At 37.0% G+C, this 20,382-nt stretch overlaps 2 protein-coding genes across 14 annotated transcripts in view; one reads left to right on the top strand and one right to left on the bottom strand.

The window, feature by feature from the left end:
* Window positions 1–3,624, top strand: part of METTL21A (methyltransferase 21A, HSPA lysine) — a 51,459-nt gene extending 47,835 nt beyond the window's left edge. The window contains exon 3 of the mRNA XM_044768325.2: window positions 3,193–3,624. Within this exon, the coding sequence (XP_044624260.2) occupies window positions 3,193–3,266 (74 nt within the window). The 3' untranslated portion in view covers window positions 3,267–3,624. The remainder of the gene's footprint in view (window positions 1–3,192) is intronic.
* The window catches only part of CREB1 (cAMP responsive element binding protein 1), a 63,187-nt gene that overhangs the window by 29,379 nt on the left and 13,426 nt on the right, over window positions 1–20,382 (bottom strand). For 5 of the 13 annotated variants that reach the window (XR_006526637.2, XM_044768307.2, XM_044768313.2 and 2 more), the window contains exons 2-5: window positions 15,230–15,351; window positions 9,350–9,496; window positions 8,556–8,597; window positions 1,613–1,713 (exon numbers count right to left, since the gene is read on the bottom strand). Coding sequence is in view for 11 of the 13 variants with exons in the window: in XM_044768307.2 (XP_044624242.1) it covers window positions 1,613–1,713; window positions 8,556–8,597; window positions 9,350–9,496; window positions 15,230–15,343 (404 nt within the window). In the remaining 2 variants the exon portion in view is untranslated. Of the gene's footprint in view, window positions 1–1,612; window positions 1,714–5,983; window positions 6,091–8,555; window positions 8,598–9,349; window positions 9,497–15,229; window positions 15,352–16,108; window positions 16,220–20,382 lie in introns of those variants that run through there. The other 8 variants (XM_070508473.1, XM_044768312.2, XM_070508471.1 and 5 more) reach the window with 4 other exon arrangements.

Genomic DNA, 20,382 nt, shown 5'->3' with positions numbered 1-20,382 from the left:
TCCTGTACTTCAATAAGTGGTTTTATTTTAAACTCAAGCTCAGAAGTTTTACACTTATCACCAGCACTTCCTCCTCCTGTTCCAGTCTATTTCCCTTGGCAGCTAGGATCTTTCAGAGTACTATCTTCCCACCCATCAGGGTCCTTATCTTGTAAGGTTCTGTCATTTGCAATTTGACAAGCAAGGCTTCTATGTTTTTCAGCAAATTTCTAGTAAAAATACCAAGCCAGATGAGACTAAGTGAGAGCCCTTCAAGGACTCCCTCTGGGTATAAATCACTATAAAGCTGGGTTGTTCCATCAAAAACCCATCTCACATTATCAATCAATCCCCATTTCTCCAACCTCACAACCGTATCATAAGGACTTTGTTAAAGATCTTGTTATAATGTAGACATAGAGGCTAGCTTTCAAGAATTCATAAACTTAAAAACAAAAGGGGCACAGCTCACTGTGGAGGTTTGACTGTATGGGAAGATACATTACCTTTCATGAAAGTAGCCTTTTTTCTACATATGTGTGGTCTCAAGGTGTTCCTACTTAAATGATCTTTGCTGGGATACAGGCTATAACCAATTAAGGCGAACGAAAGATCTTTTTCAACATAAACCTCCTATTGCATAAAGTTTACAGAATTGCCTGGAATTTACATAGAGAGAAAGCCATGTGGCTTGTTTCTTAATGCCTGGTAGGATTTGCTTCAGGACTAAATGGGTTATATACTAACATGAGATACATTTCAAAGTTAAACTCTAAAACTAACTATTTTTAAAAAAGGAATTATGAGTATAAATACATAAAACACATACTTGGTAACATAACATTTCTTAAGACCTCAACATCAATTTAATTTAACTGGATCCTTAATTTAACTGTGAGGATAAAGAAAAGGGGTAGTTAGTAGCCAAGTGAGTGGAAACAAAAAATTAACCATCCCTTTGAAAAGCAGAAAGATACATAAATAGAAATAATTTAGGTTAATTATAAGGAAGAATATTATACGTCTAAAGTTTATTAAACTCTGAAGTAAACTTATGAAGATTTGTGGAACTGCTCTTCCTGGAGATATTCAATATGGAGCCAATTTCTACACATTAAAAAAAACCTTGGAGGCAAGGCATGGACTAGTCAATTTCTATAGCTGAACATAAAATGGACAGTAAGTGTCCCCGAAGTTAGGGGATATAAGCAAAGCATCACCCTGAAGCAACTATTAAATTAACAGTTACTTGCTAAGTACCACGGCTTAAGAAACAGTCTGTAAATGTGTTGCTAAGTAAACAGTATAATCTCAGAATTGACGCATAACTAGAAAATGCTATAATTTTATCAAATGCATTCCAAACTTTTTAACAGAAAAGTAGCAGCCAACATAGTATACAAAAAGCAGGAAAAAAAAAAATCAATATTTATCCAGGACTATTCTGAGTAAGAAGTGCTCTTATTCTGTATGATAAGCTTCAACTTAACTTGAGAGAAGTAACTTAAGATGAAGAGAAGTAAGCTATATGCTATTGCAGCTCACTGGTCTTCTGACCTCTCTTCATCTGCAACTACCCAAGGCTTCCTGTATATCTTTAATGCTTAATTCTTTGAACTATTACATTCCATACCTGTAGGAAGGCCTCCTTGAAAGAATTTCTCTTCGTTTTTGGGAATCAGTTACACTATCCACTGACTCCTGTGAATCTTCACTTTCTGCAATAGTTGAAATCTGAAAATAAAGAAGAACTTTATCTTGATAATCAAATTTAGTTCCCATAAAATTTTTATAAATTTTAAGAAAATGTCAAATACAAAAGAACATATATAGACCATATACATGCTTCAGTAGAAAAAAAAATTAGTTTTTATGGGGGATGACCACACTATCTCTTTGCTCTCCCCTTTACTTATCCTACAGAAGTCAGAGGACCTAAAAATTTTTTGTCATATCCAAATTCAGCTTATTTCTTTCAGGATTTCAATGGAATCAATCCTGAATGCATCAATATTACTTGTCAGTTGTTTTCTTACAGTTGTGAGAACAAAACTACCAAGTAAAATAAAGTTTCTGACACGAAGGAAAGAATAAATGACTAAATATTTGGTCATGTAAGTCTATACAGTGACTATATAAATATTTTACTGTAAGTGCTGTGTAAATTACTTGTGAATATATTTACAATAGTACAAATAAGATCAGTGACCCCCACCATGTTCAAGATGACTGTTTCTAGCAAGTCAGAAAGAAGCCCTCCGTTACATATGGACTTGTTTCAGAGTTGGCATTCTATACTTTTTATTAAGCAAAAAATCAATGTAAAGAACTGTGCATTTCTGGAAAGTATCCGCGGACAGAAAAGCAATGATGTTAAGTTGAATAAAGATTTTACATGGGATGATGATAGCAGCAACTAGTGTTTACTGAGGACTTACTAAGTGCCAGGTGCCATGCTAAAGTGCATACATAAATGACATTATTGTATACTAATAGGGTAACAAAGGTCCTAGATAAGTACGATTATTATATCCATTTTATAGATGCAAGAATTAAGGCACAAAGAGGTTAAGTAACTCACCCAAGTCACAAAGCTAGGAAGTAGTGGCCACTGTCAATACTTGGCATCTCAGTTTTAGACATCCTTACCAGCATCAAAATCCTGTTGGTTCCAATCTCAAACCAGTTTTGTCAGAAGCAGCAACCCAGAGGCATTTTTAGACCACTTTTAGACTAGAAGTTTCCTCACCAAGGCAAGCTTGTCATCAAATTTACACTGCCCAGTCTCTCTAGTTTGATGGGCGGGAGCCTCTGGCTCTTCCTGAGCTGGGTGCACATGATGCCATCAGAGGGGAGGTGGACTTAACCAAAGCAAGTGGGTCTGTGTGGGTCAGCTGCACCTCAAAGTCATGGCAGGGGCAGTAAGAAAACACATCTTCAGAGGCACCTGTGGAGGTGCCTGAGCCTAAGCGTCCTGCAGAGCAGGGATGCGCTGACAGGGCTTTGAGAGACTCGCACTTTACAACGAAATTAGGTAAATCGAGTAACGCTTCATAAAATGTATCTGCGATAAGTAATGTGCCCTATCCAAATACTTTAAAGCTTAAGAAGTATAGTCTTAAAGACCTAAAAATTAACAGGCACGTTTAAGGAATCCAGAAATGACAGATACAGAGACGGGCAAGGCTGAATTTAGTCTGTGATTCTTTGCAGATTCACAACGCTGTAGTTACTGCCAGCAGAGAACAGAGAACCGTTTCCCACTGATCCGCAGCTGCTGTAACTAGCCCACTCAGCACAGTCTCTGCACAGACTTCCTACTAGATGTGGAGCAGAGCAGAACTGAGAAAAGGCCTTGGCAGAGGGGTCAGGATTTCAAGGAATAACAAGAAGAACAAACTCCAAGTGGATGGTACTGGGGCAAGTGTTTACTAACCTTCATTAATACTTCTCAGAACCCTAGTTCCTCTATTGTTCTTTCTGCCTTCTTTGCTTGACCTTTCAACCTTAAAACCTTTTAAGGACATAAAGTGACTTAGGTGCACTCTCCCAAGTTGAAAGTCATTGAAACAACAGCTTTAAAACATGCTACACAAACCACCTGTAGGAAGTTTCAAAGTGAAATAAATTATGTTGCCTTTTTATAATATGGCCTTTGATACATTTTTTTTTTCAAACTCAGTAGAGCTACTGCTCCTAAAGGAAAAAAAGTCCCCCTTCCTCTGATCTAAAAGATACTCTCAATTCAGACAGAAGGAATTAACTTATCCCTACGTAGTGATTCCAACTTTTTAAATGTAAAGGGAATTAAGAACTATTCAAAAACCACACAACGAATGTAACATTTCCTCTTTGGGAATACTATCCACTGAGAACTCAGAATTATGAAGCTAATTCCTACGGACTACCAAAAAACAAAAACCAAAACCACAGTGGGCTCATATTTCTGAGGCTAATAAAAATCATGTCAAAAATCCTTTTTTATAAATAACGATTATTATACTCTAATACATATTCAACAAGTTAATAAAAATAACAACATGAAAAATTCTATCCTGCATGTAAGCAGCACAGAACACCATCACATTCTAATGACGGAGTCTCTTCCTTTGGTCCTCACCTCCTGTCATCTCTCTTCTTAACCCCTTCCTGAACTCCTTAAACAGCTCTTCCACCGTGGCCAATTATAAGTCAAAAAATTTTCAAAAAGTCAAAGCACCATTTGCAGATATAAAGGTTTAGATCTGTATTTCTCAGCTTCCCTTTAGTTTGTTAAAAACCCATACCTTCTGTTTATAAGGGGAAAAAAAACCCTTCTATTTTGGTGTTATTTGAAGTTTCAAAATAATATACACAGTGACTAGAACCAAATCAAAGCAATAGAAATATTAGCTGTTTTTTCAAACTATACACAGTTCCCTGGAAACTTAAGTACTTGCCCTGTGTAGAGTTCAGACTCATGGTTTAGGTACAGTTTTTTAATCACTGGATCAAGAAGCTTAACAAAAGTCTAGAGCAATCATCTTCAAACTCTTTTGATCTACAGATCTCCCTTATAAATAAGAAAATTTTACATAAACATACATACTTCCTGTTTGTAAACTTTAAGTGTTACTGTGAAACAAAGTAATAAAGAGGATAAGTATAAATATTAAAATATATTTGTAAACTTTTTTTTTTTTTAAAGATCAGCACCTGAGCTAACATGTGTTGCAAGTCTTCTTTATCTGTTTTCTTCTTCTCCCCAAAGCCCCCCAGTACGTAGTTGTATATTCTAGTTGTAGGTGCCTCTGGTTGTGCTATGTGGGATGCCACCTCAGCATGGCCTGATGAGCGGTGCCATGTCCGTGCCCAGGATCCAAACCAGTGAAACCCTGGGCCGCTGAAGCGGAGCACACAAACTTAACCACTCAGCCGGGAGGCTGGCCCCCTATAAACTTCTTAAAATCATTTAATTTTTCATAATAATGAGAATGATGTGATTTAATAAGCTTCATTAAGAAATTATTTAATATTTTATGACACATTCAAAAATCTGATTCCAAGCTTGGGCTTTTTGGAATGTCATTTAACATCTGCTATTGTTGAAAAAGAGAACTCATGATATGTAAGTACATTGTAAATGTAAGTACATTTTTGGGTGGCTTACTAAACAAAACAATCACTTTTAATTTTTATCTCCCAATTATAAAATTTTTGATGAGATTTATCTAGTATATCTTCATCTCCCTGGCTCTCAGTTACTATGCTAATACAAAGCGTTACATTTTTAACAAGTTCAACACCTACTGAAACTCTGGAAGTCTTCTTAATATTAGAAAATTCTATTTCCAGGGTTTTAAAAGTATATAGATTTGCGTTTTTAGGTGACAAATTTGCACTGTCTGCAGTCAAACAAAAAGTATGGAAACATTTCCAAACTTGCTTTCAAAATGCTACCTCCACAGCACAGGCTTCTTTCAAAATGCAGTTACCCTCTCATGCATTGTTAAAATGACATTTTCTCCCAGAAAGGATGTCAAAATGGAGTTATTTTTAAAAAAATATCTGTTAGTAATACATCCCTTGCAAGTTTTTGCTTGCCATCACTGAAAAGATTAGAAACTTTGGAGTACCTGTCTTATGTAAAAACAAACAAGCAGCGCATCCTTCTGTGAAACAACTCTGAAATAAGCTGCTGTAAGATAACCACTGAATTGTGTTGCACAAAAGATTTTTATTGTTGTTCCCATCACATCACAAAGTACTGTGAGAATTCTATCAAAGATTTCACCTCAGCCCCTCTCCCCTTGCTCATTCTATGCAAGCCCCATCTTCTTGCTACTCCTGAGAGGGAAGCATCTCTCACTTTTGAGATTTGCATCTGCTTTTATCATCTGTATGGCTCACCTCCTTCCTTGCCTTCTGGTTCCTGACCACCCTACAAAAAACAGAGCACCATCCCCCCACATCATTCTCTATCTCTTTCCCCAGTTTTAGTCATCTTCCCAGCACTTATCCTCACCTGACATATTTTATTTTTTCATTGTCTCTTCACTCAAATGTGATCTTCATGAGAATAGGCAAGTATGATTTATTCGCTGCTGTCTTTCATAACACCTAGAACAGTGACTGGCACATAGCATGCGATCAATAAAAATTCACCGAAGGAATGAATGCAATAATGTAAGGTAACATAATCCATAAATCGTCTGACACACTTAAACTGTACTATGTTAAAAAAGTGTCCAAAACTAGCAAACGACAAGTGAAGATGTCATGGTTAATGTCTATACATTTGTGTAACTCCCACTGTTTTTGTGGAGATTCTTACATAATATGTGAGATTTGACTTATATACCTAAGAATAAAGTTAGGGCACCAACGTCAAGCCATATACAAAATATTAGTACAACTTAGTTTCTAATAGTCTTAGATTAAAAAATATAAACAGAAGTCCTAATATCTTACTCTCACACGAAGAGAAATGTACTTTGTCTATTTTGGAAACGCTATTCTAGAATACTAATATTCTCTCATCTAGAAGTTTGAGGGACCATTTCTCTCCTTGTTTGATTACTTCTTTTGCTGTAAACTACTTCCCAGTTATTAATACTAACTACTGTTAACCAGGTGAAATGACCATTAAAGTCTAATACATTCTCCATGGTTTAGGCCTTTTAAAGAAAAAAAATACTGTATTTGTGTCTCTATTTTTAGAATTCAGGCTGTCAATTATAAGCATAGCTCACCGCAACAAAAAAATGTGTTCTTGAAAAGACAAATACCTATTTCTACAAAGTTAATGGCTATATAACCCCCAGGTCCAAATTATAATTATTACTGCCACAAAGTAAAGATTAAAATTAAGAATACAATCAGGGGCCGGCCCCAGGGCTGAGTGGTTAAGGTCGTGGGCTCTGCGTCGGAGGCCCAGGGTTTCGCTGGTTCAGATCCTGGGCGCGGACATGGCACCGCTCATCAGGCCATGCTGAGGTGGCGTCCCACACGGCACAGCCAGAGGTACTAACAACTAGAATATACAACTATGTACTGGGGGCTTTGGGGAGAAAAAGAGGAAAGGAAAAAAAAAGAAGACTGGCAACAATTGTTAGCTCAGGTGCCAATCTTTAAAAAAAAAAAGAATACAATCAATAATTAAATATCACATATTACAACCAAAAATTGTAATCTTAACAAATTTTGTGGCTATAACTTTGGTAACTTTTGTGTGTTCTTTATAGAAAGGCCACCTAATATAAGTGAAAAAGAAGTGAAGGTTAAGGTGAGGTCTAGGAATCCAGGGCTCCTGGCAGGTCAGGTTCTCCCTGCTCTTATCAAGAGGAAAACGTGAGTGGGGGAAGTCATAACAGCAAGTGTGGAGAATAGCAGGGTAGCATTCAACGAAACAAAAACTGAGGCAAATGATAGGAGACTTTTCTTTTTTCGAGGAAGATTAGCCCTGAGCTAACTACTGCCAATCCTCCTCTTTTTGCTGAGGAAGACTGGCCCTGAGCTAACATCCGTGCCCATCTTCCTCTACTTTATATGTGGGACGCCTACAACACCATGGCTTTGCCAAGCAGTGCCACGTCCGCACCCGGGATCCAAACTGGCAAACCCCGGGCCACCAAAGCAGAACGTGTGCACTTAACTGCTGTGCCACCGGACCAGCCCCTTGATAGGAGACTTTTGCTCAGTGTGATTCCATAGAAATATCAAATTCTTTTGGTCTTTACCTGGACAACACTGTCTCCTACTTGGCAACAAATTCCATTCCCAGTATCTTTCAGTATGTAAATTCATACAACTTGATGATTTCACATGAAAACATTCTCCCCCCACACATAACTGTCCAAGCAAACTAAAAGCACAAGGACAGAATGAAGCAGAGGTGGGTAAGAGGTTCAATGACTCAAGAGTGTAATGTGGCTGACAAAATCTAATACGTATATCCTTTGATGACGTTAACAGAATGCTTCCGGGACAAATAAGGTACTTCTTCCCAGTACAAACATCGATCAGTCTGGCTACCACACTCAAGGAAACACAACAGCTCTCACCCACAAGAAGACAACAAGGATGGTGAAGAGGAATCAAAGCCACACCACATAATAAGTGGCTGACAAAAAGAGGTGTTTGTTTAGTTTGAACATTTTTTTTTTAACGGGAAGGGTGCAGGAGATGGGGAAGAGGAAGAAAGGGAGTTAAACTTACTTAACCAGTTTCAGAGGACAGAACTGGGACCACTATCTAAGTTTTAGAAAGGTCTATTCTGGTCCACCACAGGGAAGAATATTTTAGCAATTACACCTAATTATAGATTGGTTACCTCAGGAGATAGAGCTTCCTTTGAAAGTGTTCCAGTAATGCTGGACTACCACCATTTGGAGGAGGGGAGAAAGACAATACAGGGAAATGTGGCAATAGTCTAAGGGCTAGGGAGGTAACAAGTGTGGCCTAGACGTAGAAGATCTCTAAGATTTTTATTCATATCTTGAATTTTGTGTTTACAGAGAAGGTCAAAGACATACAGAATAATTTCTCACCTTCCTTTCTAAAAATAGTTCTCTCCAAATCTAGGACCTAGGACTCACCTGAGTTCCGGAGAAAAGTCTTTTTAAGTCCTTACAGGAAGACTGTGAAGCAAAAAATATGAAATGGGAGGCTGGGGTTATGGCCTACTTGAATGAATGTTCCAGTCTTTTTTTTTTCAATAAGCTCACTACAAAGATGTATACTGCTCTAGGCTCCTACAGTCAAGTAGTCTAGTCACCTTCCGAGGTCTACGTGCCTTTATTCCCTTTGGTTCCAACCCAAAGGAACAATCTCTCCAAAGAATAAGATATCAGTTGTAGTATAATCCCTGATTTTTAAAGTGTACTTTCTGAATGAATACACCACTATCTCAAAGTCATATACTCTGACTTAGAACCCCAAACATAGCCACAGTTTTACAAATGCTTTTCGTAATCTCTAATTCAAATAATATCTTAGGTAAGGTTATTAATTAATTTTTGACAAGGGTTTATTTTTTTCCAATTGTATGTTTAGAAGATAATTACAAAGTTATTATTTTCATATTTCAATTTTCTTTAACTGAGGTACATCAGCCTTAGTCTCTCCCAAACATTTCCACTTTATCCCATGTACTTAATGATTTTCCCTAACCAATTCTTTTTCTTCTATAGCTTAAGAAAAACTTTTTCTATGTCTGTTCCTGTGTGTATGTTCCTATACATAAGGTGACTACACAGATGCTGCACATTCCTTTACTGTAAAGTAAAACTCTGAACTAGATATGTTCCTATTTTCATAACTAATGAAAGGAGAGAGATATGGCTATAAACAACAGTTATTAAAGCAGATGCACAACTTTTTAGACACATACCTGAACTGTCTGGACTTGTGGAGACTGAATAACTGATGGCTGGGCCGCCTGAATAACTCCATGGACTTGAACTGTCTGCCCATTGGGCAGCTGTACTAAAGTTACGGTGGGAGCAGATGATGTTGCGTGAGCTGCTGGCATAGATACCTACAGTGTTGAACATGGAGAAAAATTACTATCACAGATACCTCCTTGGGAGTACTCATGTTAAATACGAAGCAACTTTTTAGCAGCAGAAAGATGACGTTCCTGCTAGATAAGTATTTCACTGGTGTGAAAGAAACTAATAATTAAATTTAATATTCTTTTTTAAAAGAGACTAAAAGTGTCCCCCTACCCTCCCACTTTTCAACTCCTCCCAAATGATGAAAAACAAAAGCAACTTTACTGTAATATCACAATACACACACAGACTTCCTCAGACACTAACTGTCATTACACGCACGTGTAGTGCTCTGTTTTCCCACCTGCCTTCACACCCAAGGTCTCATTCTGCTCCTCGAAGAAATCAAGACTGAATAATAAGAACCATCTCCATTTCAGAGACAGAAGAACAAGTGCTCGAAGAGATTAAGTAACTTACCCAAGGTGAAGAGATATGTTAGCCTTGAGGAAACAGAAACGTTTTCAGAATATCACGTGTTAAATAAGCCATGTTCTAAAATATAATTGCTCTCAAACTGGGGCAAAACTTAGCTATTTAAGGCTACAACACACATACATCTTACAATATACAACATAGTTTTCTCTTTTACATTAATTATGTCTTTTATTAATGAAAATGTATTAGTAGGTATTATAACTGAAAATTTCTATGCCCCCTCCGATCACTAAACTTGTAATAGTTGATATTTTAAGGATTTATTTTCTTCTTGAAAGAATAAAAGAGCAGAGTTAAGAGAATATAAGAGAAATCAATTTTCTCCTGAGGCACAAAGGAGGTACTATTTTAATGAGTCAATATCCAGGTTAAAAGGGCTCTTAGGTCATACCTGTTTATCTGATGGTATTTATTGTTCCTGTGCTTGAACACATTTGGGGCAGGAATTTTATTTGCTCATTTGGTAAACAGTTATTGGGGACCTATGGGCTGGGAACAATGTTAGAACTGAAACTACAAAAATGAGAAAGACACAGGTTTTTGCACTTAAGGAAATTATTGGGGTACATGTGTGAAGGAATGGGGAAAAGAACACAAATAAACATAATTCAGCGAAGTAATGAAGTTTGTGAAGAGAAAAATGGACACACTGAGAAGAGCTACCCCTCCCCACCTAAGAAGAGGGAAGGCTACCAGAGAAGAATGTGAATTTGAAACAAAGAATACAAGTTAGGCAAGTTATTATGACTTGCAGGGGAAAGGCACAGAATTTCAGGCAGTAAGGGTAGCACTGGCAAAAGCAAAGAGAAACAGCATGGTCTGTACACTGCAGAGAGGGATGCCCAGTCATCAGTACCACTGGAGCACGTGTAGGAGGTGGGAGAGATGAAGTAACAGAGGCAAGCAAGGGTTAGATGGGCTAGTCATTAGATACCTTCTCCAAGTCACATTAAAGAACTTGCATTTTATCCTGAGGAGATGGGGAAAGGCACTGAAGGGCTTCTCAATTTCTGAATATCACAGTGAGGTCTGCATTTTATATAGCTCACTTTAGTGGCAGTGTGAAAGGTATTTATTTCAGAGGAAGAAAAGTGGAGCTGAGGAGGCCAACTGAGAAAGCCTATATAATAGTTAAGGTGAGATGATAAAAGCCAGAAATAGGCCCTAGTTGTGGTAGAGATGGGAATGAGAGAAGTGATTTAATGAAAATTCAGGGGGCAGACCAGAAAGGGCTTATGAATGATTGGTTGAAGAGGCGAGATGAATCAAAGATAACTCTCATATTTCACTTCTGGGCGAGAAATGGTAGACTATGCCATCAATTGGAAACAAAGAACACAAGAAGTAAGAAGAAGCTTTTGGGTGGTTGGGGTGGTGGTGGAAGATGAGGGACCTGATCTGACATGTGAATCTGCAGAGATGTTTAGCAGGCAGTTAAGTATTTGTGAAGCTTGGGGCAAAGATCCCTATTGAAGGTAGAAGTTAAAACCATGAAGTCCCATCTTTGGACAGTTAGGAAGTCCTTCCTCATTAATCACTTTCTCTTTGGCCACTATAAATCTCTTTCAGTTTTACCTGGTTCTCAAAATGTGGTCCATGGACTACCACCACTCCACTCTACCATTAGAGTCACACAGGGTACCTGCTGACAAAGTCAGAATCTCTGATGGAGCCAAGGACACTTTCTCCCACAGTGAAGTTTGAGAACTACAACCTTAAATTATTCAGAGTATTTCATCTCAATTCCATATAAAAGCTCTTCTAATATTTGAAGCAATTATGTCTTAATCTGAGTATTTTCTAGGGTAAATATAACAAGCTAACTCAGCAAATAATTCATTTTCTACCCTGATCATTCTACATAATGGCTCCTCTTATTGTAAGCTTATAAAATACAGGTACATAAAAACAGGATAAAAATCACCTGTTTCTAGCACTCAAAGCTAATCTCTGTTAATATTTTTCCTGTAGATCTAGGTACTTTTAAGGTAGAATATATACAATCAATTTTTATAACACACTGTCATGGAATCTATTTTACCTTTGAATCCATTATAAATATCTTTCCATGCCATTAAAAGTCTTCAACGGTTTTAATGGCTGCATAATAAAAATTACATAATTTGTTTAATAAATTCATTACTGGAAATTTAGGTTTTCAAATTTGCCTATTACAAGAAAGCTTATAGTCATTCTTTTACCCAACTCTTTAGCTACATCTATAAAAATTTACATTCTCATAGTCAAAACCAACATTGTTTTTTTCCACTTAAAAACGTCTCTGTAAATTCCAAAAGTAAAATAAGGTGTCTCATTATTCTTTCAGATTGATTTTCTTCCTTTACTAGTTAGGCTGCATTAGTTTTTTCCTGTTCATTGATCAAATCACAATGATCTTGGATCAAAATTTTATTTTATCTTTCTAGTATTAAAGGCTTACAGTAAAAAAAATAGGTATCAGAATTATGAGAGAAAATTATGTCAAAAATGTATGATGTATGTGTTAAGGACTTGGATGAGGAAGTGAAAAAAAAAACCCTGCAATTAGGAATAAAAAGAGCAAAAAATTAGACAAATGGGAACAGATACCAGCTTTCCTAAAAGTCAAATATCATGTCATTCCACTTTTAAAAGTCTTAAGTGTTAGAGGACTGCCTGGTAAGAATGACAAGCTGAACATGTGCATATAATTTTGCTCCTTCCTGAATCTCCAACGAAACTTCATCAAATTGATTTTGTTTTTACAGACATAATCACATAAGTATAGGAGATGGGAAAAGAGATAATAGTAAGAGATTTGGAGGCTGGAAAGCAGATGGATGAATGGTAATGTACTTGGAAGACCTCACAAGGCCAGCTCACGAAGTGGAGGCAGGGAGAGCCTGACTGCACCACAAAATTCCTGACGAGGCTCAGGATCTGAGATGCCCTGGAGGAGAGAAAGTGAGGCTGAAAATAAGGAAGCCTGGTGAAGGCTCTCTGAGAAGCAACTAGATTCCCTCCTTAACTCCCTGAAGAAGAACAGCTAATCTACCCTCCACTGACAGAAAAAGGGAGATTTATCTTCCAGACAGAGGGTCTCCTGACTACCTAACACCAGGGATTGCTGAAGGCGGGGTAGTAGACCCCAGCCTCACTTGGCCCCCAGGCCTCTACCCTATAAGCAGGGATTAATTAGTAAAGCTTTCTCTGGGGAACCTGACCAATGCCAAGGGAAAGAGGAAAGACTTAAAAGATACTGATACTGGGAATGCCACCCTCCAGTGAAGCTCACAACTCATAGATATTAGGTCCCAAACAGATCCACAGAGCTTCCAATACAGCTTTTTGGTCCTGTACGTTTAAACCTGAGCAGACAAACCACAAATTATCTAACATTTGAGGAAAGCTTCTAATATGAAAGATGGAGACCGAAACAAAATCTAATTAATATTCCCAGGGATAAGAGAAAGCATTGCCTTTGTGAAACAATAAACAGGATACTATTAAAACACAAACAGGACTATTCAGAGAACAAAAGGAACTCTTGGAAACATGAGAGCAAAATAAAAAATTCAACAGATGGGTTGGAACGTGTAGTTGAAGAAATCATCCAAAGAGCAGAGCAAAAAGACAAAGAGATAGAAAACAGGAGAGAAAAGATGAGAAAATCAGAGAAAACAATCCTATAGGTATAACACCTGGATCACAAGGATTCTAGAGAGAAAAAAAATCATCACTCAACTTAAAGAAATTGCCCGGAATTGAAGACATGAGTTTCCACTATAAAAAGGCCCATTGAATACACAGCACAATGGATGAAAACTGATCCAAACCAAGGCCCTGATAATGAAAGTGAAGCACTGTGAACAGAGAGAAGACTTTTATAGGATATCAGAGATACAAAATAAAAAATGGAATCAGTCCTTTCAAACACCCATGGTACAAGTTGACTGTGGATCACTACCTTCGAAATTTGAAAGAAAAATGATTTCTTTACCAAGTCAAACTTGCCCAAGAACCCGCAGGAAAACATGCTTAATATCAAGAACATAAACTGCACAAGAGAAAGACAGTAGGGGAAGGAATCTCCAGGATGACCTTGTCTAGCAGACTCAGAGGACAAGCAGACCGGACAGGATAGCATGACCCAAGAGACAGACATGTTGAGGGCTGTCATCGCCAAGATCCCTGCTGGCATTGTATCTTCTTTTCACACGAGGCCAAATGCCTGAATGAGCCCAGAATCTTATCTGTGCATGCTTGCCTTGACCAGGTACTGATGAAGTCCTGGCTCTTTCCCCTTTGTTCCAGCACCTGCCTTATCCATGTACATTCACTTCATCCCCAAACGTATTCTGCTTTGCCTTGCTCCTGAGGGCTAGAGGTGGGCCCTGGTGATCTCCGGAGAAAACACAAAGTAGCCCACTCCTTCTGACCATATTCCTGCTCGAGGTCCAGTATTTGGCCCACACTTTACCTCAGTGGTAACCATCTGTGATCAGCTGTTTCCCAAGACCCGTCCTTGCTCAGTGACCCCCCTAGGAAAGCTTTTACACTCTTTGGGAGGCTGAAACTCAACATCCCAGAGCCTCTGCTAGGATTATTTTCTCCTGGTAGCCATCATGTGAGAGAGGCAATGTCACACTCTTACCTAGCAGGTTTATGTTTGCTATTTGGTTTTTATATTAACCACCTTTCTCATTCATGTATACGCAAATACTTGTTAATAAAATAAAATTTTTGAGGAAAAATACATAAGAACAAAAAATAAGGATGAGAGACTATAACCTTAGAGATAGAACGTTTAAGACAAAGACAAAATGAAAGAATCATGGATTATATTTCAAATATACAGGAAACAAAAACTACTATCATCCTTGAAATTTACTTGTGTGTACATTTATTTGCTTATCCTATTTTCTAGTTTAAGCATATATAAAGAGCCTTTCAGGTTATTACCCCCACGCCCCGAAATAAATTTGCGTGATATGAGAAAGTTATCATACCAGGTTTTTTTCCTTTTTAAGAGAGACAATCTACTCATCAGTTACAATCCAATTATTTCTAATCATGCTGCAACAAACAGTGTATTACTGTTTAACAACACATTTTCTGTTATGTTACTGAATTTATACTGTCATTCCTAAAACTGGGCTAACACCAATAGGAATTCTGATATTCTTAGAAGGCCTCTGCTCATTGTATGTGTATCTCTGTAATAAAAACGAAATTCTCTTGTCTAACACGTATTCCTTTTGGAAGAGAGACAACTTGGAATCTCTCCATGTATTTTATACCTGGGCTAATGTGGCAATCTGTGGCTGGGCTTGAACTGTCATTTGCTGGTTTTCAGCTTCTGTTACGGCTGCATCTCCACTCTGCTGGTTCTCTGCTCCAGATTCCATGGTCATTTAGTCACCTACAATAATATGGGAGAATGTTACAGGCACTACAGTGCTTTGTGCTTTTGTGACTCTAAAGCAAATTTCAAGTTAGAAATAGGTATATGTGGTGGTTAGGTTAGCAAATGCACCCAGAAATCTAGTTAACATATAAGGTAGCTGAATTATTGTCAAACTTGTCCAAATTTACTGAGCTGTGCAAGTTCTAGTCCTTTCAAAAAAGAAAAAAACTTCCCCCTTGACATTTCTTCCCAATGGGATATTACTCCATCTAGAAGTAAGAAGGGATTCCTCTCTTCTCAGAATCTCCCCTACTCAAGGGGCAGAGGGTGGCAGCAAAGTTAAAAGTTTTTCAAGCTGTAACAATCAGGTGTGGAGAGAAGGCAGAGAGTAGAAGTGAGCTGATGACAGGTCTATGAGATACTGGCTTCACGGGATCTCCCAGAAGGGTATTCCCTCCTGTAATAGGGAAGAAGCAGAAAAATTATAAGCTACTTCCAGAGGAAATTACTGGTGGTAGGACAAAATCTACCCAAGTTTCAAGAGCCTAAGTTGTGGGGCATCAAGGTAGAAAGGTGGGACAAACAGCCACAGAGCCAAATTAGAGGCCCCAAAGAAAGAAAAGGCTAGTGTTCTCACTCCTCATCCTATGTATGGTATGCTACACACATGAAATAAAACACCTTAAAAAACACAATTGCAAAATTCTGGATAAGTTAATCAAGGCTGATCTTTTTTACTTTTGGACGCTGCTTTTCTAAGGGCTTAGTATACCTGTTGAGTAATCTGGCACTGGATGGCAGCAAAAGTAACTTGAGAGCAATTCCTAGCAGAAGCAGCTACATGAGATTAGAGAGATTTCAGTAACTGGGGAAGTGATCGTACCTAAAGGATTCACAATAAAAAAGAACGTATCTTACTTGCGTACTACTATCATCATTCAGTACCTAGCATATTACCTGTCAAAAATGAACTTAGTAGTGAGGACTACCTATAGTGACCCCATAAATAACACAAAAACCCCAATGTTTTTCCAGAATTTATTACATTTATTTTATAACTCTGAAATCGATAATCAAAATTGTCACTGATCCTTATGTGATTATTACATGCCATCAGAATGTATCACATATCAATACATTTTGCCATCATTCACAGGGTTCTATAAAAAGAAAGTGCTTTACAAGTGACAGTTAAAAATGGAAGCGAAAATATCTCTGTAGAAATGAATATAAATAATTTAGAAATACAGAATTCACAAAACAGATGACAAAGGAAAAGATCAACAGACTTGACTATATAATTATTTAAAACATTCATGACAAAAGCCACCAAGACAAGAGCATAGGGAGAAAATATCTGCCATATATAATCAACACAGTAACATCTAGGATACAGAGAAACTACTAGTCAATAAGAAACTCATGATTGACTAGTTCACAAAGGTATTATGTTCAAGGATATTCACTGTAGAATTTTTTTATAATAGCAAAAAACTGGAAACAAGTATCCATAATTAGGAGAACCATTAAATAAATTACAGCAATGAAAAAGAATGACGTCTGTCTATAATGTAATGACATACAAAGCTTTCCAAGACAGACTGAGTGAAATTGCAAGTCACGGAACATACTGTAAAACTGAACCCCATTTATGTTAAAAACAAGTAAAACAAATTCTTGTAAAGGTGTACACATGGAAAAAGGTGTGGGAAGTACTAAGTGGTAGCTCCAAGGAGAGGAGGATTTGGTAGAATTGCATAGGATGATGACTTTTACCTTTTACTATTTACATACTTGAGTATTTTAATATTAATTTTTTTCCTCCCAAAATTCAGGATTACTTGTACAATTAAAAAATTTTAATACCAGAAGTCATGGATAGCATTTTGAATCTATGAACCAAAAACAATATTATATTTCAATCATGATTTTGAGATACCTGTTAACAAAAAATTTTTTAAATCCCAGATACTTTTTATATGCAATTATTCTTTCTGTTAAAATTTTGCCTAAATTGTTTACCCTACATTCCCAAACAGTAAAAACAACTACTTTTAAAAATTACCAAATAACCTTAATTATTATCACTTGTGATAATTCACTGAGTTGTATACTTGCAATCTGAGCTCTTTTAAACTAAAAACTTGAAGACAGACATCCAAAGTAACAGAAAGCAACATCAACAACAAAACAGTTTACGTTATCCTAAATGTTGGCCATACTTTTGGTCTGGAAGAAAATGGCATGTGAGAGGGTAAAATCTAATCTTAATAACAGTAAGTAAATGAATCCATTTTAGGACAGTACTGAGTCAAGCTAAATAAGAGGAGAAATCCATAAACTCTTCTCCATCTTCTCCCCTAAGTCATGATTTTAATGAAAATTAAGATAAAATACAAATTTATCATCATAATCCCTCCTTTTTAGAAAGAGTATATGCAACCATTTTTAACAGACTTTACCGTAAGCCATGTTTTTTACACCTACACTGTCACCCATATGGTTTCACTCTGCCATCTGATTATGTCATCCATATGGTCTCAGCCTGCCATCTGATTAAAGCCTCCTAAGGCACAGATCTCTCTCTTTTGTTTTTGTTTACTTTACATCAGACGTACTTAATTTTTTTTGACATTTAATGTATAGGGCATCATCACAACTTTCTGTTTCAGAAAGTAAAATATTTATGACTATATTAAAATAAAGGAACAAACCCCATTAGCTAACATAAGTAATTATAGCTACAAAGACATTCAAAACAGGAAGGCAATTTGCATCCTCCTTCCCTCCCCAACTAGATAATATTCTTTCTCTTTAAAACAAAACGTGGTATTTCCAATGCACAGGATCCCCATGTAAACTGCCAGTGTTTTATTATCATTTCATTCAGGCAGACTACTAATCCTTTTTCAGAGGAAGGGACCACCTTCTTAATTTTTATAACTCTTAGTTTGAGCAGACATCAACCACTTGGGCCACAGTACAAATAGCGTCTTTCATCAGAAAATTCAGGCCCTTTTCAAAGTGCAGGTGAGAATTATTTAAGGAAGAACAATTTGTTTCAGATGAGAAACTCAATGACTCAACTAGAACAGATACTATTCTTTCGGTTTTCACTTTGAAGGCACTAAAATGAAACAGCAACCTCCCAACTAGACTAAACTAGCATTTAAAGTGGATGCATTAATTTTGGACTTTGAATTCTTTCGCTCTTCATTCATATCTTCGGGTGGGAAGAGATGCTATGGTATCACGTGTATAATCTTCAATTTTTCTAATAACTCAGGAGCAGTACAGCCAGCAGTGCAGTATCCAGACACAGGATCAATTAATAGAGCCAATATGTGGGTTTCCAAAGTTGTTTGAAGAAAGGAGATTCCTAAGTCATTACACAAATAAATGCTTTTCAAGACTGCAAGAACAATAACAAAAAACTAAATAATACTATAAAATAAGAAAAAGATCAGGTACATACGAACTCAGAAAGAATGTTGTATACATACTGGGCCTGGAACAATAGAAACAGAACAGATCTTAGAAATCACGGAAATCTAGTATTAGCTTAACAGTATTGTGATTCTTATTCTTCAACAATTCTGAATTGTAAAATTTATTTGGGATTGAAATTTAAGATTTGGGGATTTTCATGATTTATCCCTAAAAATTAACATAATCCTTTGGAAACTATGAATTTATAATAAATTTCAAAATAGTGGCATGCCTAAAAGGAACAAAACTTTTAAAGCCAATTCACAAAGATACATACCATTTTGCTTTAATGGTCTTTAGAATTCTCTCTCTTAATATGAAAAACAAAAAGCGAAGTGATTCTGTAGTATTATTCACCCAATCCTGAGACAGACAAAGGATGCTGCTGTTAAGTAGTTGGGAAAGGGAGCCTAATACTTGCTGGAAAGCGACATCTGTTACCAGGTGGTTGTGGGACAAATTAAACTTTTTGTGTTTCAGTTTCCTCAACTGTAAAAACAAGGGAGATGGATTAAAAGATCTCTTCCAACTTTAAATGCTCTATCTGAGGAACTGACACTACAAGATATACGTACGAACACATAATTATGCAGGCCACTTAATAAAATAACATATATAGTAAATGAAGGCAGACTGACTAAGTATTAACAGGTCACCTAGCCTCTTGATCTTGGTCAAATACGGAAACACTACCACTCATTTATATATAGGTATCATGAGCATGCAATACAACTTGAGATGATTCGCAGCATTTTAAAAATTATTCTCTCTCTCAAATGGTAGACAGTGTCTCTTTTACTCATTATGTTGCCCTGGTCATAACTGTTACTATAGTTATTAACTAGTTTAATCATCTCTTTTCTTAATTTTCAAAGAGGATAAAGCAGTTTTTCCTTTCCATCTTAGAAAACTTCAAGAATCTATCTGACTGGAGCTGTATCACTTTTTGTACCCTTTACACAGTAAAAATAACAGATATTTAAAAGTTTAAAATGTAGGGGCCAGCCCCGTGGCTGAGCGGTTAAGTTTATGCGCTCCGCTTCAGCAGCCCAGGGTTTTCCAGTTTGGATCCTGGATGCAGACCTACGTACCGCTCATCAAGCCACAGTGTGGTGACATCCCACATAGCAGAACTAGAGGGACTTGCCACTAGGATACACAACTATGTACTGAGCTTTGGGGAGAAAATAAATAAATAGGAGGAAGACTGGCAATAGACGTTAGCTCAGAGCCAATCTTCCTAACCAAAAACATACCTTTAAAGAAAAAAAGTTTAAAGTGTAGTTTAGATAAATGTCCCAGTAGAGTGCCAAATGAGTGCTTCCATGACATTTAAAAGAGAATATACTCTGCAACAATCAAGACAGTGGTGGACTTCCAAAGGGGCATTGAGGATGAATACAATATTGATAAATTTGAGGAAGGAGGATAACTTTTTTGATAAGAAGCAAAGGCTTAGAGTAAGCCTTTAGAGAAATGACTGAGGCAGTGGCTGGTGTCAAGAGTTTGTTTAGAAGCAAGGAGAGAAGACAAATAATACAGAACCGTCACTCCAAA

This window comes from Equus asinus, chromosome 4 (assembly GCF_041296235.1).
Source record: "Equus asinus isolate D_3611 breed Donkey chromosome 4, EquAss-T2T_v2, whole genome shotgun sequence".
Lineage (NCBI taxonomy): Eukaryota > Metazoa > Chordata > Mammalia > Perissodactyla > Equidae > Equus > Equus asinus.
This window is presented reverse-complemented; position numbering and strand designations above follow the sequence as displayed.